Raw genomic sequence first — 21,180 nt, forward strand, 5'->3', positions numbered from 1 at the left:
CCATAGCAAGTCCCACAGGCATTCTGTCTATGGCAAATGGCAGCTGTCTGCCTGATTTTTCCCCTGAATGTGCTTCAAAGCTCAGGGAGGAATGGCCACTGGCTGCCGTTGTGCCTGGAGGTAATGTGCAAAAGAGAGCAAGGGATCACTGCTCCATGCCTTCCTGCAGTACAAAGCTCCCCTTGGGATGTGTGCAATCCCGGCTGCCCTCATGCAAGAAGTGCTTGGTTAAAGGCAACAGCTGCAAACACCCAAACAGGCTCGCGCCCAGCTCAGGTGCTGGCTTTGTGTCTCTCGTTGACCAGGGGCTGGGCTCTGCTGGGAGTTCTGCGCGGTGCGCAGGGCCGTCTGGCAGCAGGATGATACAGTTGCTAATCCCGGTATCAGCAGAGGAATGGGACTAGGTTGTCTGCATGGCTCTGGAAGTGAGTGGGGAGCACTTCGATTGCGTGTGGGTCTCTGAGAGGCATCTGCGTTACTTCCATCTAGCCTTATTGCATGATCAGTAGGCTGGCTGTGCTGGAGCCATGCCTGAATACTGGCTGCTGCTCTGGCTTCTCTGCTCCGTGCAAGCTCTGCTGAGGGTGTTGGACTTGGTGCAGTCTTTAATAATCCCCAAGTGTGCTGACAGAGCCGCTTTGCTAACAGTGCCTGAAATCTAAATCCACTGTGCCTCTTGCCTTTCTGTATTTTGCCTCCCCCCTCCTCCATCCATGCACTTGAAGTTGAAAGTGTATGGCCGAACAACACACTCGGTGATATTTCCTGGACTATTGTGCCACTGCAAGTGCTGGGTGATGTAGGGCCACTGTACAGAACAGAGCATGATCCGTTCTGACCCCTGGGAGCTGAACAACTTGCAGCTGAGTGGCTCTTGATCTAATTTGCTGGGGCAGGTGAGCAGCAAAGCTTCTCAGCAGTGAATGCATCTGGGAAGGGAAGATGCCAGCTCCCTTTTCTGTTCTTCGTTACCCTTTGCCATTGTAGAGTGGGCACTGGTATAGCCAGGATGTGTCAGGGACAGATGGGTGCTGCTACTGAGTGTGGCGGTGAGAGAGAAATCCACAGTCCTGGCTGTCCTAGGTATTTCTTTCTTTCTCTCATTTCTATGTTGCACCCATCAAGAGGTCCAGCATAGGATGAAAGGGCTGCCTCTTTGTCTTCCTTAATTATGGTGCCCGGGCTACTCTAACTCCATGTGTCAGGGCTGTGTCTAAAGGGAACAGCAGTGCTGCTGCCTGACCATCAGAGCTCTCCCAGTCCCCTCCTACCCTGGCCCCAGTGCTTGCCAGTTTGCCCCTTCGCTGACGCTATGGGAGGCTCCCGGGGATCAGAGTACAAAGGACGGGAAGGCAATCTTTCTCCCTGACAACTCTCACCCCTAGGCTGGAGCATTGCTGCTCCCACTGAAAGGGTGATGGGAGTAAGTGACTGATGATCTCTGCTCTGAACTGGGCAGGAGGTCAAGTGAAATGATCTAGCGGGTCCCTTCAGGCTCAGAGCATCGATGAATTCCCTGAAATCTCAGCTCTAGATCACTTTTCTATTAGCTTGCTGTTCGCCAAGGCTGAACATTTTGCATTTGATTCCAGGTTATAGCCTTCCCTGCTGCCAAATTCTCCAAGTCCCTTGGTGTTATTTCCTCTGTCCTTGGCTATTCTTGCAGCATCCCTCAATTTAATATTGTCGGCAAATTTCATTAGCCTGCTGTTTACCTCTTTTTCCAGGTCATTAATAAAGAAGTTAAATAAAATCGGGCGTATTGCCAGGCTTTGTACTTTATCTGCTGGACACTGCTCTCAGCTCACCATAGCACTGTGTGGCATTCAGAGTGTTTATATTCCTTCATAGTCTGTGGATGGTACTTATACCCGAATCAATTTTGAATTAATTTTCCAAGTTAGATTGTGTGAAGAACTATAATTAAACTTTATTAAAATCTGGAAATATGATGTCTTTACCCCCTAAGGCACAGACCCTATGCCGCTTAAGTGTTTGAGTAATTTAACTCATCTGGGCACTGCCGTAGTGACTGTGGTTGAAAAGCCTGGGGTGGTTTACCTTTGAGAAGGTAAGATAAAGTCAGAGGGAAAGATGAGCAGTAAGGTATTTATGTTAGTCGTTTCTCATGGTAAAACAATGGTTCATTTGCAGTGTTGCTGACTCCTTTGACTTTATCGTAATATTTGCCATATTTGGTATTTTCCTTAAAGCCTCAGCATCTGGAGTCACGTGATTGTGATAAAAATCTCAGCTTTCACTAAAAATAAAGACAAAGTTTCTCAGCTTCTCCAATGCAGAGAAAAAGCTTAAAATCCAGTAACCCCCAACAGATGGAAGCTTGAATTTATCATATCTAAAATCTCATGCTTGTGATTCTGGAGGGATCCAACATTTGGTTTTCAGGTGGTTGGAGTTGGCGTGCTGATTTCAATGAAGCAACAAGGAAGCCAATTTCAAAGAGAACAAAGGCAATTCTCTTTTGCACAAAACAGCGTTAGCCTGTGAAATTCATTGTAACAAGGTATCTTTGAGACCAAGGACACAACTTAATCATTTAAAAAGCAGTAGCAATTGGTCAGACCTCACCTGGAATACGGTGTTCAGTATGGAGCCCTGGGCTTCATGAAAGACGTGGACCATTTGGAAAGAGTTCAGTGCAGAGCAACACAAATGCTTAAAGATCTGGAAAACATGACCTATAAGGAAAGAGAGTTGGAAGAATTTGGATAGTTTAGTTTAGAGAAGGAAAAGGCTGAGTGTGGGATTGGAAATCAGCCTTCCAGTGCAAAATGGTTATTATGAAAAGGATGCTGATTGACTATTTTCTGTGTTCCCAGGGGCAGGGCAAAAAAATAATGAACTGAAAAAGCAACAAAGGGGATTTAGATTAGTTATTAGGAAGAGCTTTCTACCTCTTGAGGATGATTAAGCCTTGGAACAGATTGTCTAGACAAATTGTGAAATCTGTCCATGGAGGTTGTACGGACAAGACCAACTCTTGGCTGGGATGGTTTAGATGAAGATGGGCCTGCATGAAGCAAGGGGCTGAGTTCAGTGGCCTCTTGAGGTCCTGGCCAGATCTATCATTCAAATTAATTGTAAATCCAACAGGAAAGGTTCAAGTGAAGCATTCTGGAGGGACCATAAACCCTCTTGTTAGAGGGAAGAAGTCAACCTCTAATCAGCAGAGGATACAGGAAGAAATCGCCCCAGATCTGCACAAATGCAGGGCATCTTGCATTGCATCTGAATCAGCTGGTGCTGCCTTGGGGTGGAGATGGGAGACTGTGCTAGCTAGATACAACTGGATCCAGTCTGGCAATCCAATTCCCCTAGCACCCAGTGGAAGGACTCACATAAATACATTACACTGGTGTTTAACTGTTGGCAGGGTCCAGCTCTGGTTTCGCTTTTCCAATTGGGTGTCCAAAGCTCACTGGCTCTCCCTGGCACAAATTACTCTCTAGAAACCCACCCCATCTGCCATTCAGTGGGCTCGTCTACACGTTCAGTAATGTCCCATAATTATGAAGCATTAAGTTAAGTACCTGTAATGACAGGTACACATGCCATGCACCATAATTGATGCTACTGCACATTAGGAATGGCCTTTTTTTGACCTTAATGACCAGTAGACTAAATCTACTGCTCATTAGTGCATTAGCATGGGTTTTTCCTGCCCCGCTAATGTGCAGTAGGATTAGTCTTCTGCGCTCGAAGCGTCCCGTGCAGACGTGCCCAGTGTGTTGTTTCCTATTTCATCCTCACTGGTGCCTTTCCCCTTTGCTGTCTTTCCATCCTTCTGCATTGCATTATCTTTCTCTCTCCTCACAGCTGCACCTGCTTTTCTTCCCTCTCCCCTGCCCCCTGGCTCAGCAAGCGCATCCCATCAAGGCCTTGCTGTGCCCATCATCCAGAGGTCCTGATTTAGATCTGCTCCCATTTCCCCTGGATTCCCTCACCTGCCTTCTCTCAGCCATCACACTGATGAGGTCTTCATTACACGCTAATCGTCCGTATCCCTTTCTGGTTAGTTTTCTTGTTAGGGTGATTTAACATAGCTGCTTACTAGCGAAGCCACTTCAAAACTGCCATTGATTGAGTCTCCTTTCTTATTTATTTATGGCCCTGCCTCGTCAGCAGCTTTCTGTTCCACATGCAGAAACCCATTCTCAGAGGTAGCCTGGCCTTGTCCTTGTCTTACTTATATGAGCCTGACATTGCTGCAGCCTTGAGTGGTTCCTTATTTGCAAAATAAGGTGTGTGAGGGGCCCTATTAAACACTCTCAAAACAATCCCATTATCATCCTGGGCTGTGAGTCCTAGGAAGGTTTTAGCAGCAATTGGGGTGCTGTGAATGCTATTTATTATGTCATTTATGTTCTTTACGTATGGACTCCATTTTCTAAATCATCTCTTCTTACTGTGATGTCATCTCCTTGTGCTTGAGCCCACCGAAGTCCAGTCTCTCTCAACTCTGGACTCTTTTCCTGGGCCGCCGTATTCTCAGTGCTCTAAGGTTGCCGGGCCTCGGCAGTTCTACCAGGCCAGGGGTGGCCAGCCTGCAGCTCTGGAGCCACATGCGGTTCTTCAGAAGTTAATACGCATCTCCTTGAATCTTTGCACAAGCACACGACGTGACATAACGGCTATGGAAGCTGGTCACCACGTGCTTGTGCAAAGATTCAAGGAGATGTGTATTAACTTCTGAAGAGCTGCATGTGTCTCTGGAGCCACAGGCTGGCCACCCCGTAGCAGACTGAAAGGCAGGGGTGGATCCAGACACTTTGTTGGGGGCTGTGGGGTAAGCTGGAGTTAGGTCCCAGAGGCAAGAAAGAGGGAAGCAGACTTGGGTTCCCCAATTGGGAACTGTAGAGGTGTGTTTGGGCATCAGCACTGACAAGGCCCAGTCACAGATCAGGACCCCATTGTGCAAGATGCTGCATGAACAGAGCAAAAAGGTGGTGCCTGCTCCAAAAAACTTGCAACCTCAGCACGTAAGGATGGAGGATGGGAGTCACCTCCAAGGAGGATTATTCTGCACTGGTCCGGTCCTGTAGGGAGCAGACCAGGAAAGCCAAGGCTGCAACTGAACTCCAGCTAGCTTTGAGCATCAAGGACAATAAAAAGTCCTTTTTCAGATACGTGGGGAGCCGGAGGAAAAGCAGGGGCAACGTTGGACCCCTGCTGAACCAGATGGGACAACTGACAACTGATGCCCAGGAAAAAGCCAACCTATTAAATAGGTACTTTGCGTCGGTCTTTCATCAGCCCCATGGGACGCCCATGCCCGCTACTGGGCTGGGAAGTCCGGGTGAGGGTGATCCCCTGCCCTCCGTTAATGCTGACTTCGTGAAGGAACATCTTGAGAAGCTGGTTACCTTCAAGTCAGCCGGCCCTGACAATCTTCACCCCAGGGTACTCAAGGAGCTGGCGAGCATCATAGCCCAGCCTCTAGCGCGGATCTTTGAAAACTCTTGGCGCTCTGGTGTAGTGCCCGAAGACTGGAAGAAGGCCAATATGGTGCCTATCTTCAAGAAAGGGAGGAAAGTGGATCCGGCTAACTATAGGCCCATCAGCCTGACTTCTATCCCGGGGAAGATCTTAGAAAAGTTTATTAAGGAGGCCATCCTTAATGGACTGGCGGACGCCAACATCTTAAGGGACAGCCAGCACGGGTTTGTTGCGGGTAGGTCTTGCTTGACCAATCTCATTTCCTTCTACGACCAGGTGACCTATCACCTGGACAAGGGAGAAGAGATTGATGTCATATATCTTGACTTCAAAAAAGCCTTCGATCTGGTGTCCCATGATCGTCTCTTGGAGAAACTGGCCAATTGTCACCTTGGGTCCTCCACGATCCACTGGCTGGAAAATTGGCTCCGGGGTCGGACCCAGAGGGTAGCAATTGATGGAAGTCACTCATCGTGGTGTCCTGTGACCAGTGGGGTCCCCCAGGGCTCTGTCCTTGGACCCATACTGTTCAACATCTTCATTAACGATGTGGACACTGGAGTCAGAAGCGGACTGGCCAAGTTCGCCGATGACACCAAACTTTGGGGCAAAGCATCCACGCCAGAAGACAGGCGAGTGATCCAGGCTGACCTGGACAGGCTCAGCAAGTGGGCGGACGAGAATCTGATGGTGTTCAACGCCGATAAATGCAAGGTTCTCCACCTTGGGAAAAAAAACCCGCAGCATCCTTATAGGCTCGGCAGTGCTATGTTGGCTAGCACTAAGGAAGAAAGAGACTTGGGGGTCATCATTGACCACAAGATGAACATGAGCCTGCAATGCGATGCTGCGGCTAGTAAAGCGACCAAAACGCTGGCTTGCATCCATAGATGCTTCTCAAGCAAATCCCGGGATGTCATTCTCCCCTTGTACTCGGCCTTAGTGAGGCCGCAGCTGGAGTACTGCATCCAGTTTTGGGCTCCACAATTCAAAAAGGATGTGGAGAAGCTTGAGAGAGTCCAGAGAAGAGCCACGCGCATGATCAGAGGTCAGGGAAGCAGACCCTACGATGACAGGCTGAGAGCCCTGGGGCTCTTTAGCCTGGAAAAGCGCAGGCTCAGGGGTGATCTGATGGCCACCCACAAGTTTATCAGGGGTGACCACCAGTATCTGGGGGAATGTTTGTTCACCAGAGCACCCCAAGGGATGACGAGGTCAAATGGTCACAAACTACTACAAGATTGTTTCAGGCTGGACATAAGGAACAATTTCTTTACTGTCCGAGCCCCCAAGGTCTGGAACAGCCTGCCACCGGAGGTGGTTCAAGCGCCTTCATTGAACACCTTCAAGAGCAAACTGGATGCTTATCTTGCTGGGATCCTATGACCCCAGCTGACTTCCTGCCCTTTGGGCGGGGGGCTGGACTCGATGATCTTCCGAGGTCCCTTCCGGCCCTAATGTCTATGAAATCTATGAAATAATGGAAGGGATAGATTGCATTCAGTGACACGCCTGCCCCAGCCCCTGACCCCAGCAAGGGGTTTCTGAAGGTGGATCAGATGTTAAACCAAGCAGCTTTCAGCTCCTTCCAAGGCTGTGCAGGAATCCACTCCCCCTGTGAGGCCTGTGGCTCCATTCGCCTGCTGCCCTCTGCCTCCCACGTACTGTGCTGTGCGGTTTCCAGCTTTCAGCTCTGTTGGTCACTCTTGTCCTTTTGCTTGCTTGCTCGGTGCCTGCCTCCTGCTGCACCTGGTGCTCCTTCTGGCCTGCAGTCCTCCAGCTTCAGGTACCTTTTTGCTTCCTGCCCCTGGTTCTCTAGGCTTCCATCAATCTATCTGCCTCCCTCACCTGCACATCTCTGGCTGTGCTGGGGGCTGCATTCACCATCTAGATGCTTGACGCAAAAGCAGTGACAAGTCCCCCATCCCTGTCCCTCCCTGGGCTGTCACTCCCCTTTGCTGCCAGTCTGATGCTACACGAGAGATCCAGTCGCTCACCCCTCTTTTCCTAGGGGAACTGCTGCTCGGATCAGACTCCTAATCAGGCCTCTCTTCCCTCCTGCTGCTCTCTCCTTCCAGGGCGTGTGACAGGAAGGGGCAAAAAGGACTTGCCAAAGGCACATTCAGAGCAATTAAAGATTGTAATAGATGCGAGGCAAAAGCTGTTATTTTGGGTGCTTCTCTCAAGGACTCTGGAGAGCCTTCACCTCAAATCTGAGAGCAGAACACGTGTTGTGTTCTCTGATCTGTTTTATCCACTGGTTTAGCTATTTTTTTTCCTCCTAATTAGGCAGGACCTGGACTTGAACCTTCCACCTTCTGTTAGCAAGACAGGGCTGTAACTGAGAGAGCATCACTGCACAAAGCTGGCTGTCTGGGCTCCCCAGAGGGAGCAGCACGGTGGGGGTGATGTGAAGGGAAATCCTGTTTCCTTGGTGTCTGTCAAGGATGGCTGGAAACAGCGAGGCTGGAGCGCTGCTGGCCATGGGGGAATTCTAGGCTGAGCCAGACGTGGCATATACAACTGCTGGGGAGACAAGCGCGGAGTCAGAGGTTAACTGTGGAACATGCCAGGAAAGATTAGGAGTCTCAGAGGATGCTGGGGTTGTGCAGACAGAGGCAGGCTGGTGTCTTGCCAGGATCTGACATGCTGGAAGGAGGTCAGTGCTGCCCAGCTCTGGGATATGGCTGGTGCTGCTGGAGTGGGGGTTTAGCAGGCACTGCTGCAGCCTGTAGTGCTGTCCAGTGCTGAGTGATCCAGCCAGAGGCAGTTACCCCAGCCCTGGTGCAGGCCCCGATTCCTGGACCTCATCTCTCCACTGCCTGCCCAGTGCGGGTGTGGGGTGCTGCAGTGCTCAGATAATAGGGTAGGGTGGCTTCTCCTTCCCCGATAGGGCAACTCCCTACCCTGACCCCCCTTCAGGCCAAAACAGCCCTGCCCAGACCCAGTGAAGCCGGGGAATTGAAAGCACCGGGCTTCCCTCTGGCCTCCTTGCAATAGGAAATAGCCCAGGCAGAGGAGGGGGAAGGAGGGTCTGGCTAGTGCGGGGGGCTTTGTGGCAGCCAGCCACCAGTACTGGGCTCACCTCTGCACCCTGAGTGCATGATGCTGTGTGCACATCTGTTTCTGTAATAAGATAGGTAGGTTAGCCGTGCAGATGCGTGCGTGCGTGCATGTATTCAAGTGTGTGTGCGTGCGCATGTGTGTACATGAGTGCAATTGCCTGCATGCACCAGCACTCTGGGAAAGGCTCTCCTGTTTGCAAACTGCTGCTTCTGTTGGATTTTCTCCTTTTATTGCCATGGAAACTGTAATTAAGCTGCAGTGGCTCCTTGAAGGGCTGGCGGCTTAGCCAGTGTTAGCCTGGGTTTGCCTCGGGGGCTTGGCAGCTGCACAAGAGGGGCCAGCCACTCGCCGGCAGTTCAGGGCAGCCGGCTCCGACAGGACCTGCTGCTGCTCTCATACGCTCTCTGCCTCGCTCAGCTGATCTGTCTGTCTTGGAGTCTGTTTTTCCGCTTTCTTTCTCTCCATCCATCTGGCTCCCCATATGGGAAAGAAACTTGAAATTGGCCCTGTTTTCTACAATAAAAACAATGGCACAGTTTTGAGTGCAATAGGGCTGTAATACAGCTGCCAGTGGAGAGGTGGGAAGAGCGAGCTGATAGTTTGCATGCTGCAAGCAGGGTTCGGTTCCTTAGTCTGCCACAGGCACCCTGAGCCAGCCTGGACAAGTGGCTTCATCTCTCTGGACGTCGGTCCCTCTTTCTACAGCATGTCTGTCCATCAGGATTGTCGCCCTTAGGGAAAGTGATTGCTTCTCCCCGTCTGTCTGTACAGCTCCCAGCACAGTGGGGTCCTAATCACACCTGTAGGCACTGGTGATACAGCTCCTGATTGTTATTGAAGAGGATCTTTTATGATATGACACTGGTTCCATAGAGTGCATCTATCTTGGATTCTGCAGGCATCACATATATAAGTTGGGGTAGATGGGAGATTCATAGATTCATAGATTCATAGATGTTAGGGTCGGAAGGGACCTCAATAGATCATCAAGTCCGACCCCCTGCATAGGCAGGAAAGAGTGCTGGGTCTAGATGACCCCAGCTAGATGCATATCCAACCTCCTCTTGAAGACCCCCAGGGTAGGGGAGAGCACCACCTCCCTTGGGAGCCCGTTCCAGACCTTGGCCACTCGAACTGTGAAGAAGTTCTTCCTAATGTCCAGTCTAAATCTGCTCTCTGCTAGCTTGTGGCCATTGTTTCTTGTAACCCGCGGGGGCGCCTTGGTGAATAAATCCTCACCAATTCCCTTCTGTGCCCCCGTGATGAACTTATAGGCAGCCACAAGGTCGCCTCTCAACCTTCTCTTGCGGAGGCTGAAAAGGTCCAGGTTCTCTAGTCTCTCCCCGTAGGGCTTGGTCTGCAGGCCCTTGACCATACGAGTTGCCCTTCGCTGTACCCTCTCCAGGTTATCCGCATCCTTCTTGAAGTGCGGCGCCCAGAATTGCACGCAGTACTCCAACTGCGGTCTGACCAGCGCCCGATAGAGGGGAAGTATCACCTCCTTGGATCTATTCGTCATGCATCTGCTGATGCACGATAAAGTGCCATTGGCTTTTCTGATGGCTTCGTCACACTGCCGGCTCATGTTCAACTTGGAGTCCACTAGGACTCCAAGATCCCTTTCCACCTCTGTGCCACCCAGCAGGTCATTCCCTAGGCTGTAGGTGTGCTGGACATTTTTCCTCCCTAGGTGCAGCACTTTGCATTTCTCCTTGTTGAACTGCATCCTGTTGTTTTCTGCCCACTTGTCCAGCCTATCCAGGTCTGCCTGCAGCTGTTCCCTGCCCTCCGGCGTGTCCACTTCTCCCCATAGCTTTGTGTCATCTGCAAACTTGGACAGAGTACATTTCACTCCCACGTCCAAGTCGCTGATGAAGACATTAAAGAGTATCGGTCCAAGGACCGAACCCTGCGGGACCCCACTGCCCACACCCTTCCAGGTCGAGACCGACCCATCTACCACGACTCTTTGGGTGCGACCCTCTAGCCAATTCGCCACCCACCGGACTGTGCAGTCATCCACATCACAGCCTCTTAATTTGTTCACCAGTATGGGGTGGGATACCGTATCGAAGGCCTTCCTGAAGTCTAAGTAAACGACATCCACCCCTCCTCCTGTGTCCAGGCGTTTCGTAACCTGGACATAGAAAGAGACTAGATTGGTCAGGCACGATCTGCCCGCCACAAACCCATGCTGGTTTCCCCTCAGCATAATTTGTCCTGCCGGGCTCTCACAAATGTGAGCCTTGATAATTTTTTCAAATACTTTGCCAAGGATGGAGGTGAGACTGACCGGCCTATAGTTGCCCGGGTCCTCCTTCCTCCCCTTTTTGAAAATGGGGACCACGTTTGCCTTTTTCCAGTCCTCCGGGACTTGGCCCGTGCGCCACGAGCATTCGAATATTCCCGCCAGTGGCTCTGCAATGACGTTGGCCAGTGCCTTCAGCACCCTGGGATGGAGCCCATCCGGGCCTGCCGACTTAAAGGCATCCAGTTCTTCCAAGTGACTCTGCACCACCTCAGGATCTACGCATGGCAGTCTGGTGCCTTGCTGCTGCCTCTCTACAACCCCAGTGAGAGACTTGTCGTGCCCCTCGCTTAGGAACACTGAGGCAAAGAACTCGTTGAGGAGTTCAGCCTTGTCCCCTCTATCTGTCACCAATTGCTTCTGCCTGTCACCAATTGCTTCTGGAGAGGCAGAGAATACCCATATCTCTTGGGGATCTGTGTATTTGTTGGGTAAGACCCTGCTACACTGATCTCTGCTTGCTTTTCTTTCCCTTCGCATGGATGCTGTGGGTTTTTTTTTTCCTGTTTACCGCAGTCAAACCCCTGCACTGTTTGCAGGGCTCAGCCTACATATCCCATTCTCTGAATAGAGATAATGTGCCCCTTTTCCCCCTGTCACCTGCCCCTAGAATGCTCCAGTTCCTGCCCCGGTGCCTGCGGTGACTGGAATTTGGGGGTGGGAAAAAAGTTTGATCTTCCCTTGCTGATACCAGTGTTGGGAAGTCGGGGCCATGTGAAATCCCAGCAGTGGGGGGCTTTGGGTCTGCTCTGAAATATCACCATTACAATGAAGGGTGTTACATCAGAGTGGAACCAGTGTAAATTATGATTATTCATTATTACTGTGTGTACTTAAAAGCCCTAATTATGGACAAGGACCCCACTGTGGTGGGGGCCGTACAAACACGGAGTGAGAAGACGGTCCCTGCCCCAGACAGCTTGCAGTCTGCAGGAGCTCATGCTCCAGCTTGGGGCGTTAGAATTGAATTCCACGATGAAGGCTTCCTTCCAGTATCTAACTAAGGGCAGATTGCATGTGTATGCTTATGGGGAGGATGAACGGTATTGGGGCACTTCCAGTCAATATTATGATGGAGGACAGCATGTGCTGTGCTCTTACTGGTACTCATGTGGGTTCAGCTATATCTGCCTGCGTGTCCATGTATATGCTAATGTGCTTTTACAGCTCAGGAGTTGGTTGCGTTCAGTGTTCCAGCTTCCCAGTAGAATATTTGCCTATGTACCATACATATTTCCCACTCCAGTTGTAGTGTCTAAATGGGTTTGGGCACGTGCATATGTGTATATCTGTGTGCATACACTGGTGTGAACATTTGCACATCTGCCTTTGTGCACATACACTTATGTATGTTTGCATGGATTCTCGTGCCTGCGTATGCACTGGCACAGCCATGTGGGTTTGCATTTATGCACATATGAGGCAGTGACCGGTATTTGCTTTTGTGAGCATAGAACAGGCATCAACCTGTGTTTGCCTAGCCATCTTAATCTACCATAGGGACCCTGCTGGAGGGTACCTGGCTGAGTCTGGAGTGGATGACTCACTGTTCCCGCAATGTCTGTTGACCTGGTATCCTCCACAAACAGGAATTCCCGGTGTGCTCTCTGCATATACCAAAATGTACCTTGCTTGTTTGCTCCTTAGCTTTAAATATGTAACAGACAATTGGGAGAGTCACGGATCCTATAGAGTTTAAAGCTCTTTTACCTGTCAACCCAGATCAGACTTAACATGGCAGGATGCGGCCAGGCTTGTCATGTGCTGCGCTTTTGGTAAAAGGGCTGTTTGGAAGTTCCAGGCTCAGATCCTGCTGACACACCCTGGGCTCTGGGAACAGAGCAGCTCGTGCGCTCAGAGGTCTGTCAGGCATGCACCTCTGGTTTGTCATTCATAAACAGCCGTCTCTTCCCCCACTTCATGTGCACAGACTTGTGTTCTCTCCTGCTGTCTCGGATACGTCTATGATCCAGTCGGAGGGGCCATGGCAGCATGTGTAAGCAGACTGGAGGAGCAGAGCTGGCTCTCGTGTAGCTAGCTCAGGTCCCCGTAGCAGCCTAACGATGGCAGTGCAAGCTGAGTGCAGCCCAGGGTGCCCAGAGGGCTTGTTCAGCCAGGGTGCTTGGATATGTGATGCCATTACCATGTATGCGTGATGAAAATGTGACTTTGTGTGGCTTAATGGCATCACGCTGTACACGTGCAAGAGTTTGGGGGGTTTTAAATGAGTTTGCATCATTGCAAATTGCAACGATGCAGCTGTTAGTTTGCCCCGTGGCCACGGGGGGAGGCAGGCAGGCTCCACAGAAAAAAAGGATTTGGCCTCTCTGCTTCTGCCTTCAGCAGGCTCCTACAGCTGGCAGGATGCCTGGGGCCGCCTGGGAATGGGCTGGCTTGCCCCTGGGGCAGTGCAGGAAGGCAGCAGGAGGGTGGCTGGGTTTGCTGGTGGCTGGGGAAGGTGGCAAGGATGGTGCACATGGACCTGGAAGAGCAGGTTTGGGAACATTTGAATCGGGCCAGGTGTGACCCACTAGTAGCCTATGCGGGTGGCCTCAGGGGGCACTGCCACTGCAGAGGGAAGGACTGGGGTACCCCACAGCTCAGGGGCCACTCAGCCCACTGGCAGCTCACCCCACCAGCCTCAGGCAGGCTCCAGATCCGACAAAAAAAAAAAAAGAAGAAAGGATTGGGCCCTTTTTCGGTAACATGATGGTGGGTTTCAATTAAAAATGCACCGTTTCAGTTTAGGGGGACATAAAATAAAGCCCTGAGGAATAAACCCCCATCATGTGTACAAGCGCCCCTGGTGGTGAAGTCCACCCAACTGCATCTCCACTGCTGTCCCTCCCTGTGCTCAAGGTGATAGCTCTCTCAGATGCACCTGTCTGTGCTGCACGTGCTCCTCCTGGCCTCGCTCAGGCTCTTTCCAAGGCCTCGGTTGTAACCCCTTGTACCTGTATACTCAGGAGGGCTGTTGCCCCTGGTACAGTGTGACATGATCCTTAAGGAGCTTTCTCCAGCTGCCTCACTCCCTTCTGTACTGAAACTGCCCACCATCCTCTCTTCAACTCTTCTTCTTCTCCTGTCTCTACCCCACATTTGACCATTTTGTTATACACGCTTGTGCTCATTAATTGTACATGGCCCTGCAAGCAGCGGGCATCGCAGCAGGTGTTGCATAGTCTGAGGCTCTGTGCTGCAGTCACAGGTGGTTGAACCAGTGGTATAGCCTCACTTCTTCATTAGTTCCTTGGATCATCCAACTCTAGTATGTAGGCGGTCGAGACATCACCACCTTTGCCATGGTTTATCAGCCCCAGGGGGTAAGGACTCAGCCACTGGAATGTCCATTTTTGTTGTTGTTGGGTGTTTTCTTCTTTTCCACAATGAGGCTTAATATTGCTAAGTGCTTGCATGACTTCGGGCACCTTTTATGTGCTGAACACAGAGGAAATGTCAAGAGCTGGGACTGGGTTGCATGACCAGGTGGCAGGGTGTGGTTCCAGGAGAAAGACACGGAGCTTAGAGACCAAGGTGACGGGCACTTTCATAATGCCTGAACTCACCAGCTACGTGGCATGAGGAGCAGAGTCCTGGGAAGCCTGCTATGGGAAAGACGTCAGCGTTGGATAGAAAGGGTGGCAGCGAAGGCCTCGTGCATGGCTTTGCACTCATGGCTATTCATGAGTTGCTCTCCATTAACTTTTCACCTCCAGGGGTTCCTCTTGCCATGGAGATGCCATTTCCCTCCTTTGCCCTGGCAATTACAGCCAGCCAACAAACAAGCCTTTTGCTAATCTCTGACTTCAATCAGGGGCTGTGCAGCCACGGGTGGGCAGAGGAGAGGGATGGAGGGAGAGCTGAGGAGGGAAAGAGGGAGGAGGCAGAGATAAGGAGAAGCACCATGACCCTATCTTCACCCTCTAGCTCACTGGGGGGGCGGTCATTGCCTCCACATCAGCGGACTGGAAGCAGCTCTGCTGACAGAAGAGGCCTGGTGCCAGCCCAGTTTGTGCTACTCACTCACTCAGCTGCCATGAGACCCTTCTGTCGCCATACGCTGCATCTTCCCAGGGGGTGCTGCTGTCCAACCCTGGACAGAGCTAGGGTGGCAGCCGCCTTCTAAAGGGGGTCCACTGCTGGGTAGCCTTCCAGCTGTTACCATAATGCATGTAATAGGATGGCCACGTTAGATGAGACTGTATTGGTCTAAAAGAGCAGCCAAAAATGTTGCTAGGTTCACTTGTTCCCTGCATCCCATCTGCACCCCCACCTGTTCAGGGAAAGAAGAGCTACATCTGGACAGCTGCCTTAATAAAGCAGCACTGGAATCCCTCTACCCCTTCTCCTTGCATGTTCCACCTCCCACCTCTCTGTCTTGGCAGGGATTGCCAAGCTAATGAGGCCTCTGATCTTACTTTTGCCTCTGTCCCTGCTTTGCTGCATGTGGTGGAGCAGCTCGTATCCCCTCCCTGCCTCTTTGTAGAGAGGGGGAGCGTGAATCTTGTCTACCTCCTGGGAGCAGGAAGGGTAGGATAGTTAATGTGTTGAGGTGAAATTTGTCCTGGTGCAAAGGGTTGGCCCAAAGCCTCGGCACCACTTTGCCCCTCAGGTTGGACTGAAGTGGGCACAGGCTCTCTGCGCTCATGAGAATGACGCCTTGATGCTCTGAAGCACTCGGGGATCCTCTGAAAGGGCAGTGTGTCATGGAGGGGCAGTGTTGCTTGGTGGATAGAGCAGCTGACTGGGATCAAGAGGCTGAATTTCTCTTCCTGGCTTTGCCACTGGTCCCTTCACCTCCCCCTGCCTCAGTTCCCCTACCTGCTAGCTAATGCTAATGGTACCAACCTCCTCCCTGAAGTGGTCTGGTGATGGCTGATGAGAAGTGCTATGAGCTAGTTATTACTACTCTTCCTTCTGATGCTGATTTAACAGCCACATACCCACCTCAGTCCCTGCCTGGGGCTCCCAGGTACAACAGCCATGCAAAGGCTGCTGGTAACCCAGTCTCCTGCTTATACTGGGGCCAGTTGGTGCTAATTACCCCAGCTGAGGAGACCTGCACTGCCACCCGCAGTGGGCTCCTCCAGCTTGGGGAGTGCCTTTCTGTCCCGGCATCTCCTCTTGCTCTTCCTTTGCTCTTTGTCCCCTGCTGCACCTCATCTGGGTTGCGGGGAGGGCTGCTGTCTCTGGATGGCGGGTGCTCTGGGAAATTTCTCTCGGCAATGGCAGTTGTGCACTAATTACTCTGACCTTTGCTTAAATAGGGATCCTTTTGTGGCAGGCGAGGCATCCGCCGTGTCATTTACTATGCAAATTGAGACCATCAATTATATCCAGAAGGTCCTGGAATGTTTAATTTTCTCTCCCAGCTCTTCTCCTTTTTTCTATTGGCGTCTGCAAAAATGTTGTAGCGAGGAGCCACTGGGCGGTTGCGAGGCCAGGGCTGGCAAGCATCTAGGGTTAGAGCCCAACAGGCACAGGCACCGTCGCTCATCCAATTTTCATTTTGCTCCCTCTCTCATTTGAAAGTTTTAATTAGCTGCCTCTCAACTGCCCGTTGATTGGCTGGGCCGGTCAGCTGCAAAGTTTCTGGGGCTGTGGTCAAAGGGGAGCCTTAGTCGAGGGAGGAGCATAGAAATTGCCATAGCAGAAAGACAATGACCCATCCGGTCCCCTCGCCAGGGAGCTCAGGCAGATGCTTCTGCAGAAGCTGTGTAGCCTCTGCATTGCAGGGACCTCCTGCTGTAGATGAAGCTTTGTATCCTTTCAAGTCAAGGACTTGGTGCCTTGTCCTTGTGCCAGGGCCAGTTGCGCCCATCGTTCTGAAGGGGCAGATGTTTGAGTGCTGGAACACGAGCTGAGCCCTCCCGTCACCACCCATTTAGGGGCATTGCGCTGGAGCTGAGCTCTTTGGAGCATGGTACTTGCCCGGTCCTTTTCTATAGGCACACATAGAAGTCCTTCCTGACCCAAAAGGTGGGGCTTATTCCATCTCCAGGAGCATGAGAATAGAAGGCTTTGTTTCAGCCTAGCTGGTGTTATTGCCATTTAGGAGATGAAACCATAAGTAGCAAAATTCACAGAGGTGACACCAGTAGTGGATTTGGCTTGGTTCCCCAGACTGTGAGCACTTTGGGGCAGAGGCCACCTGTCTGCTCTCTGTGCAGCACCTAGCATGGGAGGGCCTTGGGGGCTGGCTCTAGTGCAAGTGCGCTTCCTTTCTGTACAGCACCTAGCACGGTGTTTTATAAACCGTGTCCACTGGTGCAGCATGCTGTGGGGATGTGAGAAGAGGGAAAGGAGAGAAGAAATAAAATGAGGAACAACTCAAGAGTTTCTTTTGGGCTGCTGGAAAAAGGTACAGCACGGTTGAGATGGCATAGCACTGTAATGGCCTAGTGTTGCTACATTTATTATTCATGAGACAGACTCGCAGGGTACACAGCCATATAAGAAGCTTAAAGTGGGCTGGACAGCTTGGGGAAGGCTGAGTGCCCCTGGCCTGGCATGACAGGGTCATGATGCTGAAAGGGGCTGTGAGATGTTGCTGTGATACAGGGACCAGTCAGCGTGGAGAGCCTTTTGGCCTTTGCAGGTCCTTTCCCTGTTAAATAGAGCCTCTCCATGTTTTTTTGCTGATGTCCCAGGGTCACCCACGACTGATGTTGTGCAGATGTCATGCTGCTTTGCAAGTTCCATGTCCCTGTGCTACAGCGTGTCCTAGTAGCACGTGTCAGCGCTGGCAGCAGGGTGTCAATGGTTGCCCATTCCCATCTGCGGGAAGCACCTGAAAATTGAGCCTCATTTCTACCACCTTGCCAGGTGCCCCGGAAAGGGGGATTGTGTTCCAAAAGGGGGATTGGGCCAGCTGGCTAAGGGCCTGTCTCAATGCGCTGTGTCCTGTCTGACCACAGGAGGAGTGTGCGTGGCCCAGTCGGTGAAGATCCCGCGGGAACCCAAGCTGGGGGAGTTCGATAAGATCATTCGCCGCCTCCTGGAAACCTCCCATGCCCGAGCTGTCATCATCTTTGCCAACGAGGATGATATCAGGTGAGGGGAGAATGACCTGGCCTAGGGATGGGGGAGGAAGTGGGGAGTGGGAGGACAGAAGCCACAAGGTGCTTTGCCTGTGTTGGTACCACCCAGCCTCATGCTGCTCCCATCTGGATCCTTCCCGCTATGTGCACCTACCGAGGGGGTTTTACAGACCGATGTTGCAGCCGGCTCTGGGGTGTCCATATACTCAGCATTGGACACAGGCACTTTCCTGCTGATGCCCTCCCACCCCAAAAAGGCTACTACAGTCTACCCACGTTCACCCTCCATTGATGGTGTGTGATGTCTGGGATAAGTATAATCATGGGAGCCAGGCTCATGGCTGGAGCAGGAATCTGAGGATGGGTGTATGCTGCTGTGGCAGCAAAGTAGAGTAGCTCTGGTCATAGCTGTGACAGCACACAGCTCAGCCTGAATATCTCCCCAGCTTTCCAGGTTGGTTTTGCAGGTCTCTGATTGCCATGTTGCCCAGCTAGACCACTGGTCACCAGTACATCAGGAGTACCCTGGAGTCCTGGCACTGACTGCCGTGCCTGCAGCAGAGGCCTTCTGTGGGTGCCAGTCCTCTGAGCTTTGTGCCTTATGTCCTGCCAGCTGACACTTAGCATGACCCCAGGCATGGCATTTGGACCCAGGTTTTCAAATGGGGCCCACAGCTTTGGGTGCTGCCATTTCTGGGAACGCATTTGAATGCCTCACAAAGAAATGCCACCCCAGCAGTGTGGGAAGGGAGGGCGAGGTTTCTGGATCTCAGGCACAAACACAAATTAAGGCCACATACTGCAGTTTACATTGTTTACGGAGCTGAATGATTTACATTGGATTGCACCTGATTTTGTAAGTGTCTAATTTATTAATCAGCAAACATTATGTGAATGTGGGTAAACCACAGCTTTAAATCAGTTTTCATCAGCTATGCAAATGCTCCAAGTTTCTTTTTCCCCTCCATAATAGAAATGTCTGAAATCCTGACATTTACACTTGCTTCTGCTGCAGAAATCAGGGATTTACCTGGCTGTGTAAATGGCAAACGTCATTAAACAGGGGTTTGTAAACATTTACCCATCCAAGGAGTGTGTGCAAAGTGGAGAATTGTGTCCCATTAATTGTGGTTTACGCACACAGCCACATGTACTCGCAGGACTTGCATCCTCACCAGCTGAGATCTGGCCCTTTTATAATGCACCTAATTGCTGTCTCATTGGGACTGTGGGAGCAATCTAGGGCCCCCATCGGGTTTGAGCCCCACTGTGTTGGGTGCTATAAAAGCACCCAGGAAAATCTCCCAACCCCAAAGACTTTACAGCTGAGTGTAGTGTCATGCAATAAAACCCAAAAGGTTTAGAAGGCTGCTGCCAGTTGTCATCATTCAGTTGAAGTCAAGGGCTGGTATAAGTGAGCGTAGTTGTGTTGAAGCCAATGGGCCAGCTCCCAGCCAGTATAATACAGCCCAGTCCTACTGAAGCCATTAGACCAGATAGCCTCCCTGTGTCACTTAGGAGAACTGGCTTTGCTGGCTTGTGGGGGGTGATGCTGATTTACACCATTTCCATCTGCTTCCAAGCTGTTCCTGGGGCCTCCAGAGCCCACCTCGGTGGGGCTTTCTGGTGACCTGCTCACACTGCTTGGGAGCTGCTGGGTGTTGGTGTGTTGGTCGCCACTCTTGAGTTTCTGCAATGGGTCTCTCTCCTTTTACACCAGGATGCAGGGCCCTGGTAATTCAGAGCTTGAGTCAGAGATCACATGAGGAAACGTGGAGCGGAGGAGGATGACTTCCCACCTACCCATCCCAGTATCACAGCTGCTGCCATCAGGGCAGAGACTCTTAGTGGCTTCAGGGGCTTTTGGATCAGGCCCCAGTAGTTAGCTGTGTGGGGTTGATCATGGGGGGGCAATGGAGGGGAGCAAAAAAGGGCATGGGGGAAGGCGAGAGGCCGGGGGAAAGACATCACAGATGCTGAAGGGGGTTACGCCCTGTGGTAAGAAGCCAGCGGGCCAGGTCCTGGGAGGGGCAGAGCATTCAAAGATCCCCTTGCCTTTGCTGGAAGTGGCAGGTGCTTGGCACCACTTGGAGATTTCACCTGCCACAAGCAAGAGAGAAAGGAGGAGGAGGTAAAAGACAAGGTGCTGGGAGGTCTCAGCTCCTGGGAGCTGCTGACAGGATCAAGGCAGGTCGCTGCTGATGCGATGCCAGCTTGCACCAGCTGAGGGGCCGGCCTGGCGACAGGGAGTCTGGACCGCCTGAATGGGCTGCTGCATCACCAGCTCTTCAGCTGCTGAGCGGCTACATCGTCCCAGCAGAGCCCCGGTCACCCTGGCACCGACGGGAGCATTTGTCTCGCTCCCGCAAGTTGCACAGTGGCCACAAGCCAAACCCACGCGCACGGAGCCCTCTCCTTAGTGCCGGGGCCTCTCCTGCCTGCTGTGGCCTAACCTGGTTTTCCTAATGTGTAGTAATTAAGGGCGGAAATTCAATTACCTGGCAGCAAAATGCAAATAGGGCTGGAGTTCCTTCCTGGGTTTAGATCCTTTGGGATGAACAGGGGAATGGGAGGCGCATCCTCCAGGCCTGCCCGGGCACAGTGGCATGGCTGGCAGCATGAGGGGATCACTCAGGTGAGGCTGTGGTTCCCTTTCTCTTTCTTCTTCCCCCTTTACCCCCTCCCTCCTTTGCTCTTACCCTGCCTTGCCCTCTCCCCCATTTTACCCACCCTCTCTCTCTCTCTCTGTCTCTCACATGCCATCCTTTGGCCTCTCTTCCCTCCCTCTCCCCTCCACATACACACCAGTGTCCCCCCAGCACAGCTGCCCCTGAGAACATCTGGGCTCATTCCCAGGGCCCACTCTCAATAGGACCAGGCTTGGGGTAGCCTGCAAATTGGAGAAACCAAGTAGAGAGTTGCGCTGGCTTAGGGGAAACGGTTGAATCAAGCTGGTACTGATGTGTGTCCAGATGGGGCCTCTGTGTGGCAGTGGCAAAGTCAGGGGAACTACTGTGATGTGTGTGGACAGAGGATTCTGCCAGTCAGACCCATTTTTTCCCAGGATGAAGGACTGAGATGCAGAGAGTGGGCAGAACTTTTCTAAGGATCTGTCCTGGCTGTAGCTCCCTCATCCTCTTGGCCCTTAGCATTTTCAGACACAGGGGTCCCATGATGGTAGATCCCAGATACTTTGCAGGGCTCCTTTATCCCCCTGAACAGATGCTAATTTGCAGACTAGCTGGGTGCATACAGCACTGCAGCAGACAGCTGTGTGGGACTGCCAGTCTGCTCCAGCTGTTGGCTGCT

General features: G+C 51.8%; 1 protein-coding gene across 4 annotated transcripts in view; it reads left to right on the forward strand.

Moving 5' to 3' along the window:
* GRM4 (glutamate metabotropic receptor 4) overlaps positions 1 to 21,180 on the forward strand; it is a 226,497-nt gene that overhangs the window by 134,398 nt on the left and 70,919 nt on the right. For all 4 annotated transcript variants that reach the window (XM_014598265.3, XM_019484893.2, XM_014598267.3 and 1 more), the window contains one exon: positions 17,749 to 17,884. In XM_014598265.3, the coding sequence (XP_014453751.1) occupies positions 17,749 to 17,884 (136 nt within the window). The remainder of the gene's footprint in view (positions 1 to 17,748; positions 17,885 to 21,180) is intronic.

Source organism: Alligator mississippiensis, chromosome 14 (assembly GCF_030867095.1).
Source record: "Alligator mississippiensis isolate rAllMis1 chromosome 14, rAllMis1, whole genome shotgun sequence".
NCBI classification, from domain to species: Eukaryota; Metazoa; Chordata; order Crocodylia; family Alligatoridae; genus Alligator; species Alligator mississippiensis.